Source organism: Buteo buteo, chromosome 11, assembly GCF_964188355.1.
Source record: "Buteo buteo chromosome 11, bButBut1.hap1.1, whole genome shotgun sequence".
Lineage (NCBI taxonomy): Eukaryota > Metazoa > Chordata > Aves > Accipitriformes > Accipitridae > Buteo > Buteo buteo.
Genome location: NC_134181.1, coordinates 14,742,143 through 14,762,987, shown reverse-complemented (window position 1 = coordinate 14,762,987; position 20,845 = coordinate 14,742,143). Strand labels below are relative to the sequence as shown.

Genomic DNA, 20,845 nt, shown 5'->3' with positions numbered 1-20,845 from the left:
GTTGTGGAACCCCCCTGCGCGGGGCCGCAACGGCGGCTGGCAGCAGACCTGCAGCTGGGAGCGGCGGGGCCCCTCTTCGCCGGCACTTCCGTGTTTTGTCTCACGCGAACGGACCCAGCTTATCGGTCTGGTCATGACTGACGGGTGGAAGTTTTTAAGCATTCTTTTCCGTTTCCGACCTCTCCGGCTGCCGCCCTGCTCCAGAGGGAGCCCAGCCAGCCTTTTGGGAAACGGGTGAGTACCGGTCACGGTCATCCCCGCCGCCAGGCATAACTGCGGGTAACGGGACCTGCCGGCGGGACAGCGCCGGAGCCCCACGACTAGCCGCTCGCCCTCGCGCCCGGCGGGGAAGCTCCCTAGGGGCCGACTATGGCGCCAGCCCGCCCCGGCAGAAAGGGCCTCTGAGAGGCGGCGCTCGCCGGTAACGGCTCTCTCTCCCGTTGGGGCCGGACACGACCGCGGCTGCCGCTAGCCAATCAGGGCCGTCGCTGCCGGTGACGTTGCGGAGGGTTAGCTCCCGGGGAAGTTTGAAATTTCAGCGGGCGGAGCCGCGCGCGGCGGGCAGGCAGCATGGCCGAACCGGAGCTGCCGGGGAGCGCGGAACAGGCACTGGCGGGGGAAGGTCAGGCCCCGCTGCCGGCCGTGAGCAGCGCTGGCCTGCGGGAGCACGCCGAGGAGGCGAAGCCAGGTAGGGGCTCCCTGTCCCGGGCGGCCGCCCCGCGGGGAGGAAGGGCGCGGGGCCACCTACGGCCCGGCGCGCCCCGGTCCCGCCGCCGCTCGGAAAGGGAGGGGCGAGCCGCGGGAGGGCCGCTGACACCGTCCGCCCCGCTTCAGGGCAGCGCAGGCAGGGACGCATCGTTTGCCCGGGGCGGCTCTGCAGCTGCGGAAGCCGACGCTGGAGGCGGCTGCCGCGGGGCCAGGGGCTGCGAGGTCAGACCGGGCCGCTCCGAGCCGGTCAGACCGGGCCTTCGATATCTCTGCGGGCGGAGGTCGCACGGCCTGCACGGGCAACCCGCGCTGCTGCCTGGCCGCCCTTCCCGGGAAGACGCGTGCTGTTGTCGGTCCGCCCCCGTGCGGGTGCCGGCACGGAGGCTGCGGCTCAGCGCTCGCCGGCTCGGGAGTCTGCTGGTGCGTGGCAGAAATGTGACCTGCGAGAGGACGTAGGGTTGTCTTTGGAAATACGGACAGTAAAGTAAAATGTTTTCATTTTCTTTTGATTGTGAACTTACGGTGTGTGTCTCGGGTGCATACCGCGGGCTTTTAAATCGGCGTCCAGGAACATGCATGCGTTTGACACAGACAGAGGAAAAACGCTTTCCTGGAAGTGACTCCCCTGCCCTCTGCCTTAACAGCACAATACTGGAATGTTGGTGCTTTGAGTATCTATTGAGTATCATTGCTCAGTGCCAGGTCATTACTGATACGTGGTTATGGGCTTGTAGTTTGTAAACAAAGAGCACGCTAAATTAAATACCTTGTTCTGGAACCTATGTTGTGCTCTGGAATTCATAGTGTGGCTTGTACAGGATATTGATATCATGGTTACTGGGTTTGATTATGGATGTGTAGGAAAAAAATTCTTGTTTACAGTGTACATGTAACATAGCTACAGTTTTATAGAAATCTTTAAAAATATTTCATAAATCATTCTTGATGGTTAAAATCACCTTTTTATTTCCTTTCTTTATGTGTTATTATGGTGGTTCTGCTACAAAGAAAAGTTATATTGTCTAAGGACTTGTAATTGGCTCATACACTGGTTCTGTTTTTTGTTCTGTTGATTGAGTTTGGCCCCAGATGTGTAAGACCTTTAACAAATTTGAGGTCAAAACTGCTAGCTTTCATAACACGTCCTAAAATGTAAGGGATATGTTAGAAATAGAATGTGATTTTTTTTTTTTGTTAGGTATATAGTAAAGGTCAGACTGTAGTCTAATGAAAAAGCCTATGGATTGTTAAAGGATCAAGTTATGGTCAATGAGGTTGTCTTGAGATGTTACATTAATGGAAAGAAAAAAGATGACCTCAATCATCATCACCCGTGGTTTACTGCGGTCATCTCTAATATTTTCTGAACTTCTGGATGACCAGGCCTGAGAGATACTGTTAGACCAACAGTGACTGAGTTCACTGAGTTTGTAATGAGAATGCAAGTGGAGACACTTTTTTGGAGACTTCTAAAGGGGTGCTATCATTGCATTGAGCCCTTCAAAGTAAAGATTCAGCCAATGTCCATTTAAGTGGGCTAAAAATTACAACGCTGTGTCCCTTCTGTCTAAATATGTTGCTTGGAATTTCCATGGAGACTTTAGGTGTGGGGACTTTGTTATTTGTTAGTTTATTAAAATACAAAAGGAATACTTGTACTGAAGAACAGGAAAAGACTTAAGGAAAGGGCAACTGTGAAAACACATGTTTAGCTCAGACTAGTATCTGCGGTTTTATCATTCATCTTACATTTTGCTCTTTGCTCACAGTAATTCTGTGCATTATATTGGATCAGTTGTGTGTGGGATCAGCTGGTTTTATGCATGTTCCAAAATCATTTGGGTTATTGCTTGATATGACATCTGGGTGATGCAGGCAGTGTACTAACAAGGCAAAATGTGTACATAATGGGAATGTATTACCTAAAGTATTTTAGATCTTAACATATAGAATAAAGTAAATTAGCATGTAACTGCAGCTCAGGGCAGGTGGCAACAAATTGGGAGATCCTCTTCTGGGACAGGGTAAATATTCTGAAGAAGAGAGCAAGTAACCAAGTAAGATGGTCTCTTCACTGAGAATAATTTAAGATGTGTTGTAGAAAGCAGGTTCATGATAGACCTTGGGCTGAACAGGAATTCTTTGGGAATAGAGGATTGAGTGATGATTGCATTGAACTGACAGTTTGTGGGGTTTGCTTTGTTCCCACTCCCCTCCCCAGATCTGCTCCAGGAAGATGATGATTCCTGTAGTGATTATGGCAGTCGTGACAAACCAGGGACTGCTTTAGGAAGGACTGTGCCAGATGGGAATGTGCTTTTTCCAGATATTTTTCACACCGATCATCTTTTGTTTTACGAGCGATTTAAAGCTTACCAGGATTACATCTTGGGTAAGTAATTTCTTAGTAAAAAAAGAACATGTAGTCAGGTTTCTTGTAGTGACTATTTAAATGATCCAGTTTAAATGGAGTCAATTCCATATTAAACTGTGAGATGCTCATAATAACGAGGACTGGAAAAGATGTAATGTACTGCCATCACTTATGCTGTAACCTGAGCTGCTCTAGCTGGTGGACCAGGAGGCAATGGTTTTAATATCAGTAAATAAAATCTGAATGATTGAAAGGCAAAGGTGCTAATACTGGATTCTGTGCCTTGTTTTAACTGATCTTACTAGAACTTTTTTGTGTGTAGTAAGACTATTTAAGATAAGGCACAGGCTAGCTGTTTAATACCACTGACACAGAAACCTTCAGTACTTGGAAGGTTGAGTACTGGATCTCTTCTTCCAGAGAAGCACAAAACAGATGACTCTTCAGCTCTCTCAGTAGTGAGAGAGACAGCAAAAATGCTGATGGTTATCATGAGCAAAACAGAATGAAGTCCAACTTTAGATGAGGTAGAGGAACATGTCAACTGTGTTGACTTTCATTTTCCAATGATCTGGAGGACTATGCTTTCTTTCCTTGCATAAGTGTACTGTCTTCAATTTCTTTTTAGCTGACTGCAAAGCTTCTGAGGTGAAAGAATTCACAGCTGAGTACCTAGAGAAGGTCCTGGAACCATCTGGATGGCAGGCAGTCTGGCGCACTAATGTGTTTGAGGTCCTTGTTGAGGTAAATGGAACGCAGTTGCTCAGGCATTTGTCTCCAATTAACATCTCTGAAGTTTATGAGCTGGTAGAAAACAGTAATGTTTTCATATCTAATTGCCTTTGATGGCTAGGGCAATAGGAATTTTTTCAAAGGGCTCCTTGCTTGAAACTGGAAGGGGGAACACCAAGTCAGTGCGAGTGAGCCATGAGGTAGAATTCTGTGGGCGCAGAAAGCATAAGTACTTGGTCCAAAGCTGGCTGCTGTAATGTAGTCTTTTCAAGTATCAGGCTCTGTTCATTTGTCAGGTTTTTTTATCAGTAAAATTCTTCCTTTTAACCCACGTTGGTACTGACAGTAGCTCTTCTGCATTGCATACCCCTGTCACAGACCCACTGAGGATTGATTGCTCGTTTGGGATACTCCTTTTCTAGGTATCTCAATGTCTAAATCATACATGTTTGTGCAAACCTTGGATGTTCAAGCTTGCAGTACCATTACATGTTTGAAAAGGGGAAAAAACTTTGTACCCCCTCAGCTTTTCAGCCCAATTAGTGGCAAAATGGATTTCATGGGCCCAGACTAACTCTTTGGATTGTTTGTGTCTTGTGGGCACTTTGAAAAATGAGCCCCAAAGGAGTCCCTAGGAACTGTAAGGTAATGATTTGTTTGCGTCTGAGGATACTGCTTTTGCCTCTTTTTAAAAAAAAACCAAAACAAAGAAAACCAGAAAAACCCAAAATTGGGAAGCAGCTTACTGGCCTTGTATGAGTATTATGAGGGAATTGAACGAAGTTTTTAATGTGGAGAAGGCTCTAGATGTGTGGTTCTGAGAAGCTTAATTCTGGGGTTATCACTTCAGCTGAATAGATTGCCTTTGCTGCACTATGCAATGTGCATTGGTTTGTGTGGGTCAACTGGCAATTGCAGCATGGTCTGCTGACTTATGCACGTTGTGTTAGCCTTCCTCAGCTGTATCTAAGGTTCTAAGAAATCTTAAAAACTCTTCGTTCCAACAGGTTGTTGATGTGGAGTACTCAGCTCTGAAAGCAGTTGTGCAACTCAGTGAGCCTTTCCTGTGCGAGTCATGGGATAGCACCTTTACCCTGGACTGCATGCAGGAACTCTTAGAGCTGAAGGAGTGTCAGATACCACTGCAGGAGCTGTGGGTTGTGTATGATGAATCAGGAGAGTTTGACCAGACAGCACTAGCTGTAGAGCATGTCAGGTAGGAAAATGCTCAAGGTTTAATTTTTGTCTTGAACAATTACACTCTGATAGTATCCAACGGATGGTGCCCTGAGTTTTTGTGGTCATGCTGGCAGCCTCACAAGCCAAGCTCTCCCAGGTAACTCTGATGACGGGTACTATGAAGGGACAGCTCACAAAGAAAATCTGTGGTGTCCTCTGCAGCTACAGGTAATCACACAATCACAAGGTACATTTAGCTGCAGCTTATTGTCAGTCTGCTTTTTGTGTCCAAAGGGGATGGGGAGGAAATTATGTTGCTTTCCCTCTCTTCTCCACCTCAGATTTCCTTGGGCTGTATCACCTTGCTGGCTCTAGTGCAGTGTTTCTTTCTCTTGTATAACATTTTGGTGGATTTTTCCTTTTTTTTTTGTCCCATTCTTATTTTTTTTGCATTTTGCCTCCTCCCATAAATTTGCTCTTTATTCTTCAGGTGTCTGTTCACTTCTTACTACTTCTGTTTTCTTTTCCTTTCGTTATCATCTCTCTGTCTCTTTTCCATCTACCTTGTTTTCATGTACGACATGCTGTTTGAAAGCTGTCTACAGATAAGCAGTGGAACTGGATGAAAAACCTAAAATAGGAGTAATGACCTTCCCATCTGGAAAATGAGCTGTTTCAGAAGTCGTGGGTGTGGGAGGAAAAGGGGAGAAGAGACACGTTCTGTTGAGAATTACTCAGTAATGGAGATGTAAGCTTGGATGATGGAGGTGACAAACTCATTCTCAAAAAGAAAGCTTAGCTGAAGGATGCCTGGCCAAAACCAAACAACCAAAAAGCCTCAGGATCTTAAGGGTGTAAGTCTTGTTTCCAAATCCAGCTTTTAGCTGTTCACTCTCTTTTGATGGAAGTGGGACTCAGGCTATTGTGAATTTTGAACTTAGATACACAAAATAAAACTCTTTATGCAGGTAAACAACAGACAAGACATAACTTCTGTGTATACTAAATAGTTTACAGGACAGTAACATGGAATTGGAGAGAGGTGATGCTTTGAGGTGAATTCTCAAGTTAGTTACATCTGTGTTTCCAGCGCTGTTGTCTCTGCTCAGGTAAACATGGCCTTAAACACTTACTTTGCTTCAAAAGGTTCTTCTACCAGTGCATCTGGCGGACCTGGGATGAGGAGGAGGAGGATGATTTTGATTACTTTGTGCGATGTGTTGAGCCTCGACTGAGATTGTAAGTGCAACACCTTTGATATTATTAGGGTAGAACCACAGGGAAGGGTGATGTGAGAATAGTGACACACAACTAGATTTAAAAAAAAACCAGTTCACTAGTAAATCAAAGCAAGTTGTTCTAACAGCATTCACTGTCTGATGGTCAAAATTTTTTATGTAAAGAGGGTGTAACTGAGGTTGCCACTTGATTTCTGAACTGTCAGTTTTTCCCTGTAATCCTTGACCTTCCATCAGATGGCGCTTCACACCCAGCTATTGCCTCCTTCAAATTGCAGGCACATGAATTGTAATCCTAATTAAAGCTAGCGTGGGATGCTCTGATGCCTCTGGACATAGAATAAGAACCAGAATGGAACTGAATGTAAACAAAAACTTGTAAATTGGTCATGCTGAAGGATGAATGTGTGTATTTCTTTCCCTAGTAGGATTAGTTGGCATTAGGTTTTCCGAAAGTTTTTTAATGCTGTCCGGCCATATGGAACTGAAGTGGTGCACAAGGACACAATCTCATTATATTTTTGAGGGTGCTGAATAACTAAAGCACACCATAAAACATACCTGGAACAAATAATTAAAAAGTGATTTTTACTGTAGGTTTTCCCCTGAGATTTGGTACACTATCTTTTAAGTCTTTCATGAGAGTTGTTTTTCAATTCTTTTACTTACTATAACTTAGCATCATGAGTATTCCGAAGTTTGTGTGTCATTCAGATCCGGGTTTGATACTGCTGTGATGCTGGGGAACTACATCAGTGAATATTTATAACCTACCCTGAAATGCTATTTAGAATAAGGCATTACGTGTGCTAGACTATAGCATGTAGCACGTGCTTTCCAAAGAAAATTAGTATAATTACCCACACTAGAAAGGTGGCTGCAGGCCTTTCTTTGAAATAGGACACTATGTGGCATTTGAGGACTCTGATATGCCTGTATTTTTCTGAGATTGTATAAATTAGGAGGAAGTGTTATATATGGAAGCTGTACATGTTTCTGAAGTGTTTGTACTTGTATGCTCCAGCAAATGGCTATTCTGCTTTTGAGTTTTTGGAGCCTTATGGAGACTGCATAGAATGAAACCAGAATGCAACAATGTGCCAGGGGATAATGTTGTTATTTTTTTTAACACTGTATGTGGCCTTACAGCCATTTTAGTGAGAATCCAAAATACTTAAACAATGTCTTCAAGCAGAAAAGTAAATGTTATCCCTTCTTGTTTTCCCATACCATGCTTGATACAAAGTCTGTCCTCCAGGCTACACTGATGTTGGTGCTATCCTGCATTCTGATCTAAGCACTGATGTGTCAGCTCAGAAATAACATTAAACTTCAATGCACGGAAATATATGATGCTTTAAACTTTTCAGGTCTCTGGTGTGCACTGTTTTAATGAGAACAAACAGTATCTTTACATTGCACATTAGGTTGTACTAGTTATCTGAGTCAAGTAAAGCTGTATGAAAAATGTAGAGCATGCATTTCAGGGCCAAATTACGTACAACATTCAGTTTCCTTCAAATATTTTATATTTCTATATTGCTATAAATTCTTCTGCTGTTAATCACACTGCATTGACTTACTCTGTTGCCTCCGATAACCCCATTGCCAAAGTGAGTGCCATTGTGAGGCTCTTTGTGTTTCTGTACACCCTGTTTATTGGAACTGTATAGATGTTGAATGCTCTGCAGATTTTCTTGCTCTTTGCAGTATGCTTTAAGTGCACCCTTTAAAGAACCTCAGAAAGTTGAGGGAACATCTTTGCCCTTATTTCATGTAACCTCTTGAATAGAGCTATTTATACTGTGTTCAGTTGGTTCCCTACAAAAATGGTAGGAGATTATTAAATCTTGTTTTATTTGTATCATTCATTGCTGTCCAGCTTTTTTGTAGTGACCATGATTGGTCTTGCGTGATTGACCCTGGAGTTCTTGGCACCGTCTAGCTGGCAGATGTCCTCATCTTTCTGACTTTGGCAATGCAACTTTGGGCTTGCATTTTCTGGCCTGCAGTTTCATTTGTAGAGGATACTCTTGGGATGGTGGAAAATTTACCGTGCAGTGCCTTCACATCTTCATCTGGTGCTAATAATGCCTTTCTTATTCATTCTGTGTTTTTGTCCAGGTAGTTGTTTAGGTTGTTGCTAACAGAGACTTCACATTATAGGATTTTTCTTCTATTTCAGACATGATTTTCTCAATTTTTCTAATAAATGCTTAAAAATACACTAATTTTTATATCTAATTACCTTCTAAATTCTTACTATTTCTTGTAGCTGTGCTTTTGCCTTTGTTTTAGAGTGAGTTTCTGATAATTGCATATAAACTTTCAAGGTGGATGGGCAACTATTTAGAAAATTATGTGTTTGTCTGTGCAGATTTTTGGTTTTGCTGCTTTCAAAAAAGATTGATATAGACTGCAGAGAATCTTGACTGAAGTACAGATGCAGAACTCCTCATGTTCTCTCCGGGTTTGTATTTGATCTTTCAAAATTGTAAATGCAAAATACACTGACCCCTTGCTCTAACTTGCAGGCATTATGACATCCTTGAACACCGTGTACCTTCTGGGCTTGTAGCGGATTACCAGAACTTGTTGTCTCAATGTGAAGAGCTTTACAGGAAGTTTTTAAATGTGAGGAACAGCATATCAAGCAGTGATTCAGACTCAGAAGTAGAAAACGTCTCCATGGTGGAAGGACTAAAATTGTATGAGAAAATAGAGCACTTAAAACAAAAGCTGAAACTAATTGAGAATCCTCTGCTGAGGTACTCGGTGGGTTTGTGCAAGGAGGAGGGCCATATGGGTATCTATACATGGATGTTCTTTACCGAAGAAAGAACTGATGGCTTTGTTACTCTTGTTTTAGGTATGTGTTTGGTTACCAAAAAAACAGTGGTCTCCAAGCTAAAGGACTGAGACCAACAGGTACCAAGATCACTCATGTTGTATCCTCAACCATGATGGCAAGTCTGCTGCAGTCGTTGTTAAGGGACAAGCTTTGCCCTGAATCTTGTGGTGAAGAACTAGAAATACAGGTACAGTAACAGGAATTGTCTGTCTGCTAATACTTTTTTCTCCTCAAGAAACAATGTGGAAGAGTAAGTTAATTTATCATGTGCAAGATACTACATTTGCTCGGTGTTATTTTTTTGTCAGTTCAAAAAAACCACTGTAATTTAAACAATAAGTGGTAAGACTGGATGATGCAAATAATTTCTTTTAATTCATTTGTGTCTGCTGAGTACTCTATACAAGCAGTTTCCTTCCTGTGTGTAGGAAATAATGAGATAAACCTTCTGAAATAATTCTACAATGAAACATGGTAAGGCATAATACTTATATATAGTTTTGAAATACCTGTGTCTTTTGATGCTACTGATAATGATCTAGAGTTTGAAGAAAGAAATGTCATTCTGTTGCTTTAGTTCTGTGTAGGAGATACATTTATTTAACAGCAGTTATATTTAGTTTTAGTGAATTCAGACAGGACTTACCACTTCAGCAGTTACAGTCTGGATTCCTTGGGCCCAAATGAAATTGCTTGCTGTATTCTGATCAAGTTCATGAATTACAGGTGGCCAAAATGGAGCCACAGGGAAGGTCCTGGATTAACTTTTGGGCTATAAATCAGATTTTCTGACTTGGCAATTGAAAAATGCGCTCACTATGCTTATCCTGGGATTTGCTGGGAAGCAATAAATGTGCAATTTTTCTGTACTATTTGTTATCCTTCAATACAGAATCTCCCAGTAATATTTGTGAAGGCTATCAGCCTGCCCTCTTTGGGCACAGAAAAGGACCATGGGGACCCCATATTTGCCACTGTAATATCTGAACTCTATTTTGGGGTGACTTGCACCAGGGTTACATCAGTATTCAGACCAGCTCAAATCTAGTTGCTGAGTTGTTTGTATTTTTTATTTTCTTTACTTTCTGTCATCTATTTCTTCAGTAATTCATGGCAAGTCACTTGAGACAATTCAAATGTTGGCCTGGAACCAAGGCCATATTGAGATTTGCTTTCTGGTGCATATGCTCTCTTCAATCTGTGTCTCTGCCCCAGTTTTCTCATGGGGCAATGGACATGACATAAACATGAAAGGAACGTTTTAAAGCTGTTTTTGTCCAGAGTGTGCTATGATTCTTGAATTCAAAGTAGAAATTGTGTATTATTGGTGCCATTAAAAAGGGTTTCTCTTAAGCAAAAGCAGCAACATTTAATTGAAAAGCAAGCTTTAAGGGCATAAATGCATCCATTTTTATAGCATTCTTCAGGAGCTGATTATATTGTTTGTCTTTTACAGTTTCACAATGATCCACTGGCAGCTGTAAATGCCTGTTATGAAGGAGACACAGTCATCATCTGTCCTGGTCATTATGTTGTAGATGGCGTGTTCTGCATTGCTGATTCAGTTGAACTAGAAGGTAGAAGGTTTGCTAGCATAAAGGTCCTTAAAACAAAGTAAACTGTGAATATCTTAAATTAGCTCTGCATAAGGATTTACTTTTTGCAGAGTTTGGTGGAAGCCTTTGCTTTTTTCTTTAAAGTGTTCCTATTTCTGCTCATAGAGGCATGTCTAATGCAGGATGGAGTACAGTGTTTTATTAGGCATAGTTACTTCTGCAAATAAACTGCAAATTTTGCTGATTTTTAGCAAATTCATAATTTCCTCCTAAATATTTGTCTGGATAAATCCTGATTATATAGATAATATTATAATTACAGATTATAGATAATAGAAAGGATTCAACAGAAACATGAGGGACTTGATTTTTTTTTTTCTTTAAATCTAGGAAGCACAGAAGTCATTCTGAGAGGCTTCAATTTTTAAAGCCGGTAACTTAAGAGTACTTGAGAGATGTCCTTCTTGTTCTTTGCATGTCTTAATCTGCTTCAGAGGTATACTCTGAGACTCACGGCCAGTATAGCACTGGTGAATACAGAGGAAAAGAGCCAGGTGCTATTAGAACTTAGTTTATAGCACTTATTGCATGTCCACAATGTGTGTGGGGGCTACCAATGTGAGTCTGCATTCTGTGAAGTGCAGGGTAGAGGGAGCTGTTGATTTAACGTGTGTATTTTTTCTGTAGAAATAGACACAGCATCTGCAATTCCATTTTTCTTGCAAAATATTTGTGTTTAAAATACTTCTGCCTCATCTAGGATATGTTGCTATCTCTTCCTCACAATTCTTGATTTCTCAGTGTAATTCCTCTGCTTTAGGCATGCATGCTCTGTTGCAGGGTAATAGTCTGTATATCACTGGGGCTTGTGCAGCTGTTCAGATACTTATTTAGCTGAATTTTTATCTTCTCAAAACTTCTTAATGGGAAGAAGGCTGGGAGTTTAATTTCCTGCTGTTCTAGACTTTATTTTTCTTGCCCTTGTTTTATGAGTGTCATTTTCTTTCTTGCCCTTCTCTTGTGTGTGTTTGATTTATATAGATATGCATGTTGATAGACAATGCACTTGCAGGATAAAGGACCTCAGTAAAGTGCTTTATTTATCTGCAAGAATGACATTGTTCTAAAATTGTGTGGGGTGGTATTTATTGCTTTTCTAGCTTTGAGGAAACAGTAATACAAATGGTGCAATAGCACACCTATTAAAGGATGAGCTGCTCTGTTTTAAGGAGCAAGGCATATAAATATGTATCTTTAGTGCGAACCACTCTCTGAATAATGAGTACATGTCAAGGTATTTGATCTTTTATGGACTCCTGTTAGAGAAGTTTTTATAGCAATAGTAGCAGGCAAAAACGTTTGAAGTAGGAGCATCAAGAAAAATGTTGCTGGCACTAATCTGAGCAGCTGGCCGTTTTGGTGGCTTTCTTGAGATGAAGGGGTGACTCATGAAAGATATAATGTCACTTTGCTTAGTAGAGCTTTTATTTTCTTCCAGCAACTGTGCAAATCAGTAGTAACGTTGAAAGCATGGGGATTAGTAAGTCAGGGATAAATAAAAACTTAGAAGAACTAAATATGGTTAAAGCAGTAGCTGCTGCAGAAAATCATGGCAAGGATAACTTTAACACCTGACAAAGCTGTGTAGCAAAGGCACCTAAGAACTTCCCTTTTGCTTGTACAGTAGTTGTTCAAGCTGGAGGGGAACCAGTAGGATCAGCCCGTCTAATACCTGTGATCAGTGTTAGCTCCTGTGGAGTCACTTAGCTTATAGGCAGGGTGTACAGCCGTGACCACATTGTGTATTGACACCACTTGACAGCAGGTGAATCCTTCCTTCTCTATTCCTTGTCTTTGCACTGGCTTCCTTCTTACTACTAGAGCTGCTACTTCAGAGGTGATGTGTAAAGCAAGCTAAAAGTGTGGTTAGAAAAACTGCAGGTAGTCTGTAGGACAATTATTCTTCAACTCTCGCCTTGGATAATAACCTCTTTCTGTAGTGGTGTGAAGTTAAGCTAGATCTGCCATTTGCTGTCCTATGGTGCTCTCTTTTTACTTGCTGGAAGTAAACTGCCCCATGCCACCTCCTCCCCAGGGGGAGACTGTAAATCAGTAGCAGTGGGAAAAGATTTCTAGATAGTATAGTCTGTTGAAGTATCAATTACTTAACTTTGCATTAAATCTGCTGTCTTTAAAACTTTCTGCCAACTCCTGTTCAAAGGTTTTTTTCTTTTTTTAACCTTTCTACTTGCACATTACAGTATTTATGTACTTGGTTAAAAGCTAGCATTCTGCTCAGGCACTTCTTATGTGAGTTTGTGTGCGCTTTCAGAAAATGATAGGACTCATGCTGCTTTAATAGATGTTGCATTATTGCTTTTCTTATCATGATTCTTGTCAGTGACAAGCAATAAAAGCTTTACATGCTCATAAATTTCCCTGTAAGTGGTTGAATGCTGACAACTGTGGATGGCTTAGTAAATCAATGTTGGCATATGCTTGTGAAAGTTTCTTTTTAATCTGAATTAATCTGGAAGCCTGTGTAACACAGGAACATTAAATTTTGACCCAAGTTTCATTTAAATAGGGAAGTTGAGTGAAGCTTATTAACAACATCAAGTCCTTTGCACTTGCTTCCTTGTGTTGTGATGGTGACTGCTTTTTTCCCCCCCATGTTCTTTGGAACCTCTGCCTGCTCTAGTGAACTTCCATACTTTGAAAGCAGACTGCAGGTGCCTGTGTGTCCTTGGTTACTGCATCTCTCTGCTCTGTTGTAACTTTTGGGAGTGAGAACTTTGGCCTTGGGAAATGTGAGATCAGTTACCCTTTTGTTCAACTGTCTAAAATAACTTTGCATTTTATTGTGTGTCATTCAAATAAGGTAACTTTTGATTTTGGTTTTGAGTGCCTGTACCTTGGTACAGAGGGGATAGGTGTAGCCTAGCCACTGGGTGGAAAATCCTACTCAAGATATTAGACCTCAAGTTTTAAACCTCTGTATTTAATTTAAATGTCTGTTATGTACTAAGCACCTGACTGTTACCAGTTATTCATCAAACTTGCATCTTTCACCTCTGCTTTAAGGCTATGGCCTGCCAGATGATATCGTGATAGAAAAACAAGGGAAAGGAGACAACTTTGTTGACTGTACAGGAGCCAATATAAGGATTTCCAGTTTGAAGTTAGTGCAACATGATGCTGTGGAGGGGATTTTAAGTAAGTATAAAAGCGTCTTGGCCTTTTTGTGAATCTTTCATAATTTACTGTTAGAATTAAAGCTGACACTCAGTGTTGGAGTTTACTAGTTTTAACAAAATATTGTAGAGAGGAGCCCTACAGGTATAAATATCAAGGCTTTCCCCTTCTTTTTAACTTGCTTATAATGTGGACATCCAAATAACTTCTACTCTTTGTACTTTCAAGCTATTGTGGCTCTTGCGTTTTATTCTTATACTGGGATAAGATCATTTGACTTGATCATTTTTCTGCTGTTAAGGCAACCTGACTCTGCTGCACAGCCTATGTCAGGCTACCTGGAAAAGGAAATAATTCCTTTTTCCACAAAAGAACCCCCATGGCAATGTTCAGCTGTAGCTAAACCCAGCCAGCTCTCCGCTGAGGAAATGGCGTATGCTGTAGAAGTAGCATAGAACTTTGTTTGCCAATAGCACATTCAAACTTTATTGGCCATGGACTTCTGTCTTTGCAGAAGGTGCTAATTAATTCTTCGCCTCAACAGACATTTGGTTTGAAACATGTTAAAATGTTTATTAACACCTGTATACATGTATTTAATATCTTATTAATTCAAATGTCTCTTAGGAATGTAATGAAAAGTTGCTGTCACTCTCAAGGAAAAAAAAAAGCCAAAAAACCTTTAAGACAAATCTTTGACTAGTGCTCCCTTGCAGCAGTGTTCCTGCTTCTACCAGAAAAATAGCATGAGTTCAAACCATGCATAACCATATCAGTAAAATTAACCTAAAATGGATAAAATTAAAATAGTAATTTTATCACACTGCAAAAATGCTACAGGTTCATCTAGCTGTAGGAGGGGTTTGCCTTTGCATAACTAATTCATTTAACAATATTTGTTTTCTGTGTATATAGATGTCCATCATGGGAAAACCACCCTGGAGAATTGTGTGTTACAATGTGAAACAACAGGCATAACAGTACGAACATCAGCTGAGCTATTAATGAAAAACTCAGATCTGTATGGTGCCAAGGTACAAACAAATTCTTAACTCCAGCTTATTTCCTAAATTAAAATAAAGGTTTCTGCTTGGAAATAACACAGTCAGTAATAGGCTGACTTCTGTCCCTCTTGAGGGAACCTTTACAAATTCATTTTGGACAGCTACATGTTATTGAGTTTAAGAGATTGGTCCCAGGAGTCTTGTGGCCTCCAGCAGTATCTAGTGAAGTGTCTCATGACAAGTTGTGTGTGATGATATGAAAATGCTGTAGAAACAGAGGACACCTAGAAATAATGTTGCTGCATTGCTGGACTGATTAATATCCTGCAATATTTTTGAAGTGATTTTCTGTTTTCTCTGCCCATAAATCATTTTCTTATTAAACCTTGCATTTGTTCTGCAAATGAAATGCCCTTTTTGGACACCTTGTCCTTTGATTCTTACATAAGGATGATAAGCACAGAACTGAACTCTGATTAGGATGTTTGGAAGAATGATGGAGCTTTGAGTGTTGAGGTGGATGACTGAAGAACAGGAAAGTAATGCAAGGCTGTGCAGTTACTCTTTACCAGAGCTTTTATGGACTGGTGATAATAATATTATTCTTGGGCCTCAACCTTGAGTATTGCTGCTAAAGTTGGTTAACAAAGCCATGAAGCTGGTGTGGTAACACAATTTTGCGTTGTGTAAACTGGTGGGTGAACACAAAGATCTGCAATGGAGTTGTCAAGTTGCTGGAAATGTGCCTGAACTATTTGTGAACTGCTATCAATTTTATCTTGTAGGGTGCTGGTGTGGAAATATATCCAGGTAGTACCTGCACCCTGTTAGACAATGGCATACACCACTGCAAGGAGGGAATACTTATAAAGGTCAGTTCAAGGCAGAATGTACTTGTTTTTCAAAAGCTTGTAGCTGCTAGAATTAATGCAAATAATTTGCGTTTAGGTTGGCTTATAACCTTGCTGCCTTATGGTAGAACTCTTATATGTCACATACGATGATAATGGTACTTGTTTGCCTTGGGCTGGTCCATCAAAGCAGTATACTTGTTTTAGTTCTTACCTGCCAGAAAGAAAATGCCTTTTACAATGTCACTTGCATAGGCAAATAATAAAATTCTAGCCAATACATAGAACTGATTCTACCTAAAACTGAAATATTTTGCATCCCTTTAGCTGGACATAATGTCTTGGATTTCCATTTCTTTGCTGTAGAACTTTTTAGATGAACATTATGACATCCCCAAGATAACCATGGTCAATAATATGATCCATAACAATGAAGGATATGGTGTGGTCCTGGTTAGACCAACAATGCCATCTGATGTAAAGGATGCTTCAGTGGAGAGAACAAAAGGTATTTTTATCTTCCTAGAAGAAACTCCTAAAACTAGTAAATCTAGTATACCCAGGTTTTTGAATTGTATAATTCATAACCAAGTCTCTTAAATTTTCTAATAACATCTAGATTGATTTAGCCAAAATAAATCTTCATAATTCTTGGAACACTGGAATTTCCTAAAGGATGAACTTGCTGGAGAGAAATACTGTGAGTGTCTGTGCTTCATGGTGTGTGTGTGCTTCCATTGTAAAGTCCTCACGTACCTCATCTCTGCTCCCTACTAAGTGGAGCCTGTATGACTGATGGCTTCCTTGGGTCATCCAGAAAAAAGAGTGTGACCAGCAAGAAAGCAGATATGGCTTCTCTTACAGCTCTTCTGGTTCATGATAATTCTCTGCTCATTTTTTCTTTTGTGTATTAGAGCCAAGATGTGCTCCCAGCAAAGAATTTTTTTCTCTTCAGTAAATAAAATGTGACAATTGTATTTCTCATATTAGGTCTTACTCATGAACTGTCACTAAGTGCAATGTGTAAACCCACTGTAATTTTCTCTAATATCACTATCGCTTGGCAACTTGAAGTCATCTCAAGAAGAAACCTTTTCCTTAAGCATCTTACACTGTGTTTGGCATATGTGACTGTCACTAAGTAGTTATCCGAAAAGTGAGTGGGATGAAGTGAAAATGTTAAGACTGAAGAAAATTTAATTCCAGGATTTTTAAATTATTTGGCTGTTTTGCATGATTGTGATGACATTCTTATTGTTTCCTGACTTAGGGAATATACAGCCTACCCAGTCAGGTGATGGGACAGCCTGTGTAGAGGGCTTCCGGCAAGAAGAACTACCTGATGAGTTGGAGCTTTATGAGCAAGCCGAGATTTCTGAACAAACTGAAGGCAATTATGAAATTGCAAATGAACTCGGGGTTACTTCTGCAAGGAAGAGCCAGATGCACAGAAAAAGACTGAGTGAACTGGGAATCACAGAAGCTGATGACAGCTTAATGTCACAGGAAATGTTTATTTCTATTGTGGGCAATCAGTTCAAATGGAATGGGAAAGGAAGTTTTGGTACCTTTCTTTTCTGACTGTCCTGACCCCTAATGGCACTGCGATAGGAGATTTGCACAAGCTATTATTTTCATTGCTGCTTTCAGAGGAGTTAACCTGTTCCATTAGCCTTCCATAATGTCACTAAAATGTGTCAAATATTTATTAATAGTATAAGTATTGCATGTGGAAACTTTGCTTCCTTGCTGCAAGTATGGATAACATGGTAGAAAACAGAACTCTAGCATGGAGACTGTGCATGTATTCTGCTAATCTATGTGCTGCTGCTTTGCTAGCTCTCTGAATTTTTTTTTTTAGTGTATTTATTTAACTTCTCATTGTAAAAAAAATCTTCAAAGAAAGAAAATATAGATAGGGTTCATCATGTAGAGTGGACAACAAATGTGTGGCAATTAGTGGTACATCTTCATCCGTATTTTTTTTAAAGTGTCATTAGTCTGCAGCTGACTCCTATAAGAGATTGACATACTTTTTAATTTTTTACATTGAAAAGAAGCTAGTGAAATGCTCTTCCTTAGGAATGGCTGCCATGCTTCATACTTGAAGGTTTTTCTAGAAAACTTAGCGTTTGGAAGGGTAGCATCATTCAGTCTTCTGTGTCTTTCCGTGCCCAGCTGTTTACTTCTAACAGCTACCAGTGCCTGTGCACCTTTTCCTTAGGGATGACAGCATCTAACTAAACTCCATTAATCTGAATAAAGAGAAATCAAAATAGGTGTCTCTCTGTCTATTGGTGGTATTTGTACTGTACCTTTCAGTGCATTATTCTAAAATTTTTAAAACCATATGCTACTTGCAGCAGCTGAGGTTTTGGAAATGAATTGAAAATTTAAAAAATTACTTTCCATTGCAGTATTATCAGCCCACAGCTGTGAAACATTCAGTAAAACAAAGGCACTTCAGCAGCTCACTGTTCATGTTACTAGTTTTTACTTGAGGGAAAAATTGGAAGGACTGCCTGATTGAGGACTCTTCCTTCTCAGTGCCTCTCTGATTTTTAATTACAAATCTAGATGCCACCTTCAAACTTTTGTACTGTCTTCAAGAGTTGTAGGTCAGTCTTTGAACTGCTGTGTGAAATGTATGTAGGAAAATACTAACTCCTAAGTGATTCAGGATGTCCTATGAAACAGAATCCAATACGGTGTTAAGAAGGGAAAAAGCATGTTGCCAGCAAATTGACTTTGGAATAATTTCTGAAAGTAACTTAGCAGGTGTATGCCTTCACTAGAAATGAATGCGTTGCCTAGAAGTGGATGTGAATAGTCTGATCCAGATTTTTCACACTAGCTGTTCTTAAATTGAGATGACAATCAAAATTCACTTCAGTACATGATTTGTTTTAGTGTGAGCAGCTGATAGAAAGGAAGAGAGAAAGGTGGAATTTTACAAGCATTTTTTTCCCATTATGTGACCCGCAGGATTCATTGCAGCTTTCCTAGCTCACTGCTTCTGTTTTTGTTCTGCTCAGGACACTTGACTTCAGGACTAAACTTTGCATTTTGATGAACGTAAATGCCATTGCAGTATCTCAACATGCATGAACCCATAAATGTTTGCCACTTAGTGACTTTAAAGAAATACTTGAGTCAAGTGAAAGCCTAATGCTAAGACTGGCAGTAGTTTAGTATCTTAAGTTATTCATCAGGTTACATGCCATGTTTCATGCTTTGATGTTATGCCTTTATTTCCTGAATGTAATCCTTATTAAAGGACTGGGGCTAAAAACTAATTTTGTGGTTCTTTCATCTTTTCAAAACCGTAATTCTGAGTGAGCTGCCTTCGTGATGTGTAGGTAGCATTTTTTTCCTTTGCACTTCATTTTAAGCCTGGCGTATGTCTTGACAGCCTCTTATCTTCTTTTTTTTTTTTAAATTCAGCTTTACATTTATGAAGATACCAATAAAAATGTAACTCTTTTGCTTTCAATACCAGCACAATTTTGCCTGTTCCTGTGCCAGATGCCAGTGGTGATTCTATTGTGCAGGTTGTCAGTAGGTCAAGGAGCAAAGTATGAAAAGATGAGGCTGCTAGTACAACTTCCAGCAATTTCCTTTGTGCAGGAACTGTATGATAAAATTGTGGTTATATTACTGATGACACTTGAGCCTCAAGGGACTAAGCTTTGAATGGACCTTTCTCATCTCAGTGTTTTGTCCTTCCAGTCACTTATGTCACTGATAAATGTAAGTTTCTTTATTTTGCAGCTTTAATTCCCCTTTGAAGTGCAGAAGAAGAAATGTTTAAATATAAAGAACTGTTGACTAACACAAGGTTTGTACACTTAGGTTGGAGTGATGCATTTTGTTAGCGGATTATATTTTTGAAATTATAAATTCAGTTTCTTTTGTGTAAATATTTTTCTTAATTTTTAATTTTTTCTTGCATTTTCAAATTTTCTTCAATTTTTCTTAAAGGTATTTGATGTTATAATGATGAGTAATGATCTACTCTTCTCTGTGCACGTTCCTTGCCTCCTAAATGAGAAACTAATTCCAGAATGCTTTCTTGTGTAGCTGCCAAAGAAAAGCTGGTGAAAACATTTTGTTTCAAGAAATGTTTAAGCAGCTGCAAAATAACTTTCTCCCAGGATAAGATTTCCCCATCCTATGTATCTAGCCTGTTGTTCTTTGACTTACTACATTTTACACTTATTAAATGTGCAATTAAATTTACCCCATTGCTTACCTAGTTGGTCCTGGCCCCATTTTTTTGTTTGTCTGGCCTTTTTACTACTGATTACTTTCTCAGATCTTGGCAACATTGAGCTTTGTCTTCAACCTCTTCCCTGTCCCTTCATGTCTTTACTGGGTAGATAAATTACTGCCGTACAAATACTTAGGGGAGGAATAAGCTGCATGCAGCATGTCTTGTCCCAGCTTATCATACCTGAATCCTGGACAGTAACACGTGACAAATTGTATTAATCTCACCTTTCTGACAACAAATTGGGTCTATATTCCTGTTTTATGAATCCACTTTTCCCAAGGGATTGCTAGACAACACAGATTCTGGTAATTAAGCATTGATATTTACATGCCTTCATCTAGGTTAATAAAAATTATATACTCTAGGCAAAAGATTTTACAACTGAAGGTGTGAGCCTAGATTATATGAAACAGCTTTTGAGGCAAATCAGTTGAGTTGGAGCTTCTAATTTAAAACTCAGTAAATGATTAATTAGACAAAGTGAAATTAATAACTGGCTATATATTATCTCAACTTTAAACAATATTTCAAAAATTCACTTATGTTTTAATGAAAAAACACATGAGAAGTAAAGCTGGAGTGCTGCAAGCTTTGTCATAACTTTTAGTCCACCACCCACCTCTTTTTTTTTTTTTTATAAAATGTTTATTAGCTATGTTAAACTGAAAAGCTGCTACAGTATAAATTATTTTATATTGGGATGAACCTTATTAGTGTAAGAGAAGACATGCCAGACTGTCAACTCTGAGTTTGTGTCAGTGGAGGAAAAGGACCGAGAGGACCTCATAAGCAGTAGAGCAATTGAAAATGTTCTTTGCTATAGTACTAGGCTTTCCCATGATTTTTCTCTGGGAATGGCACACAATGGTTCCATGCCCCACTCC

At 40.0% G+C, this 20,845-nt stretch overlaps 1 protein-coding gene across 1 annotated transcript; it reads left to right on the top strand.

The window, feature by feature from the left end:
* The first annotated feature begins 570 nt into the window (after positions 1-570).
* SHCBP1 (SHC binding and spindle associated 1) lies at positions 571-20,138 on the top strand. The gene is made up of 13 exons (XM_075040146.1): positions 571-688; positions 2,930-3,100; positions 3,711-3,826; positions 4,822-5,030; positions 6,140-6,232; positions 8,766-8,999; positions 9,101-9,269; positions 10,539-10,659; positions 13,723-13,854; positions 14,749-14,867; positions 15,623-15,709; positions 16,055-16,196; positions 16,959-20,138. The coding sequence occupies exons 1-13, from the start codon at positions 571-573 to the stop codon at positions 17,267-17,269; spliced, it is 2,022 nt and encodes a 673-aa protein (XP_074896247.1). The 3' UTR covers positions 17,270-20,138.
* Positions 20,139-20,845: the final 707 nt, after the last annotated feature.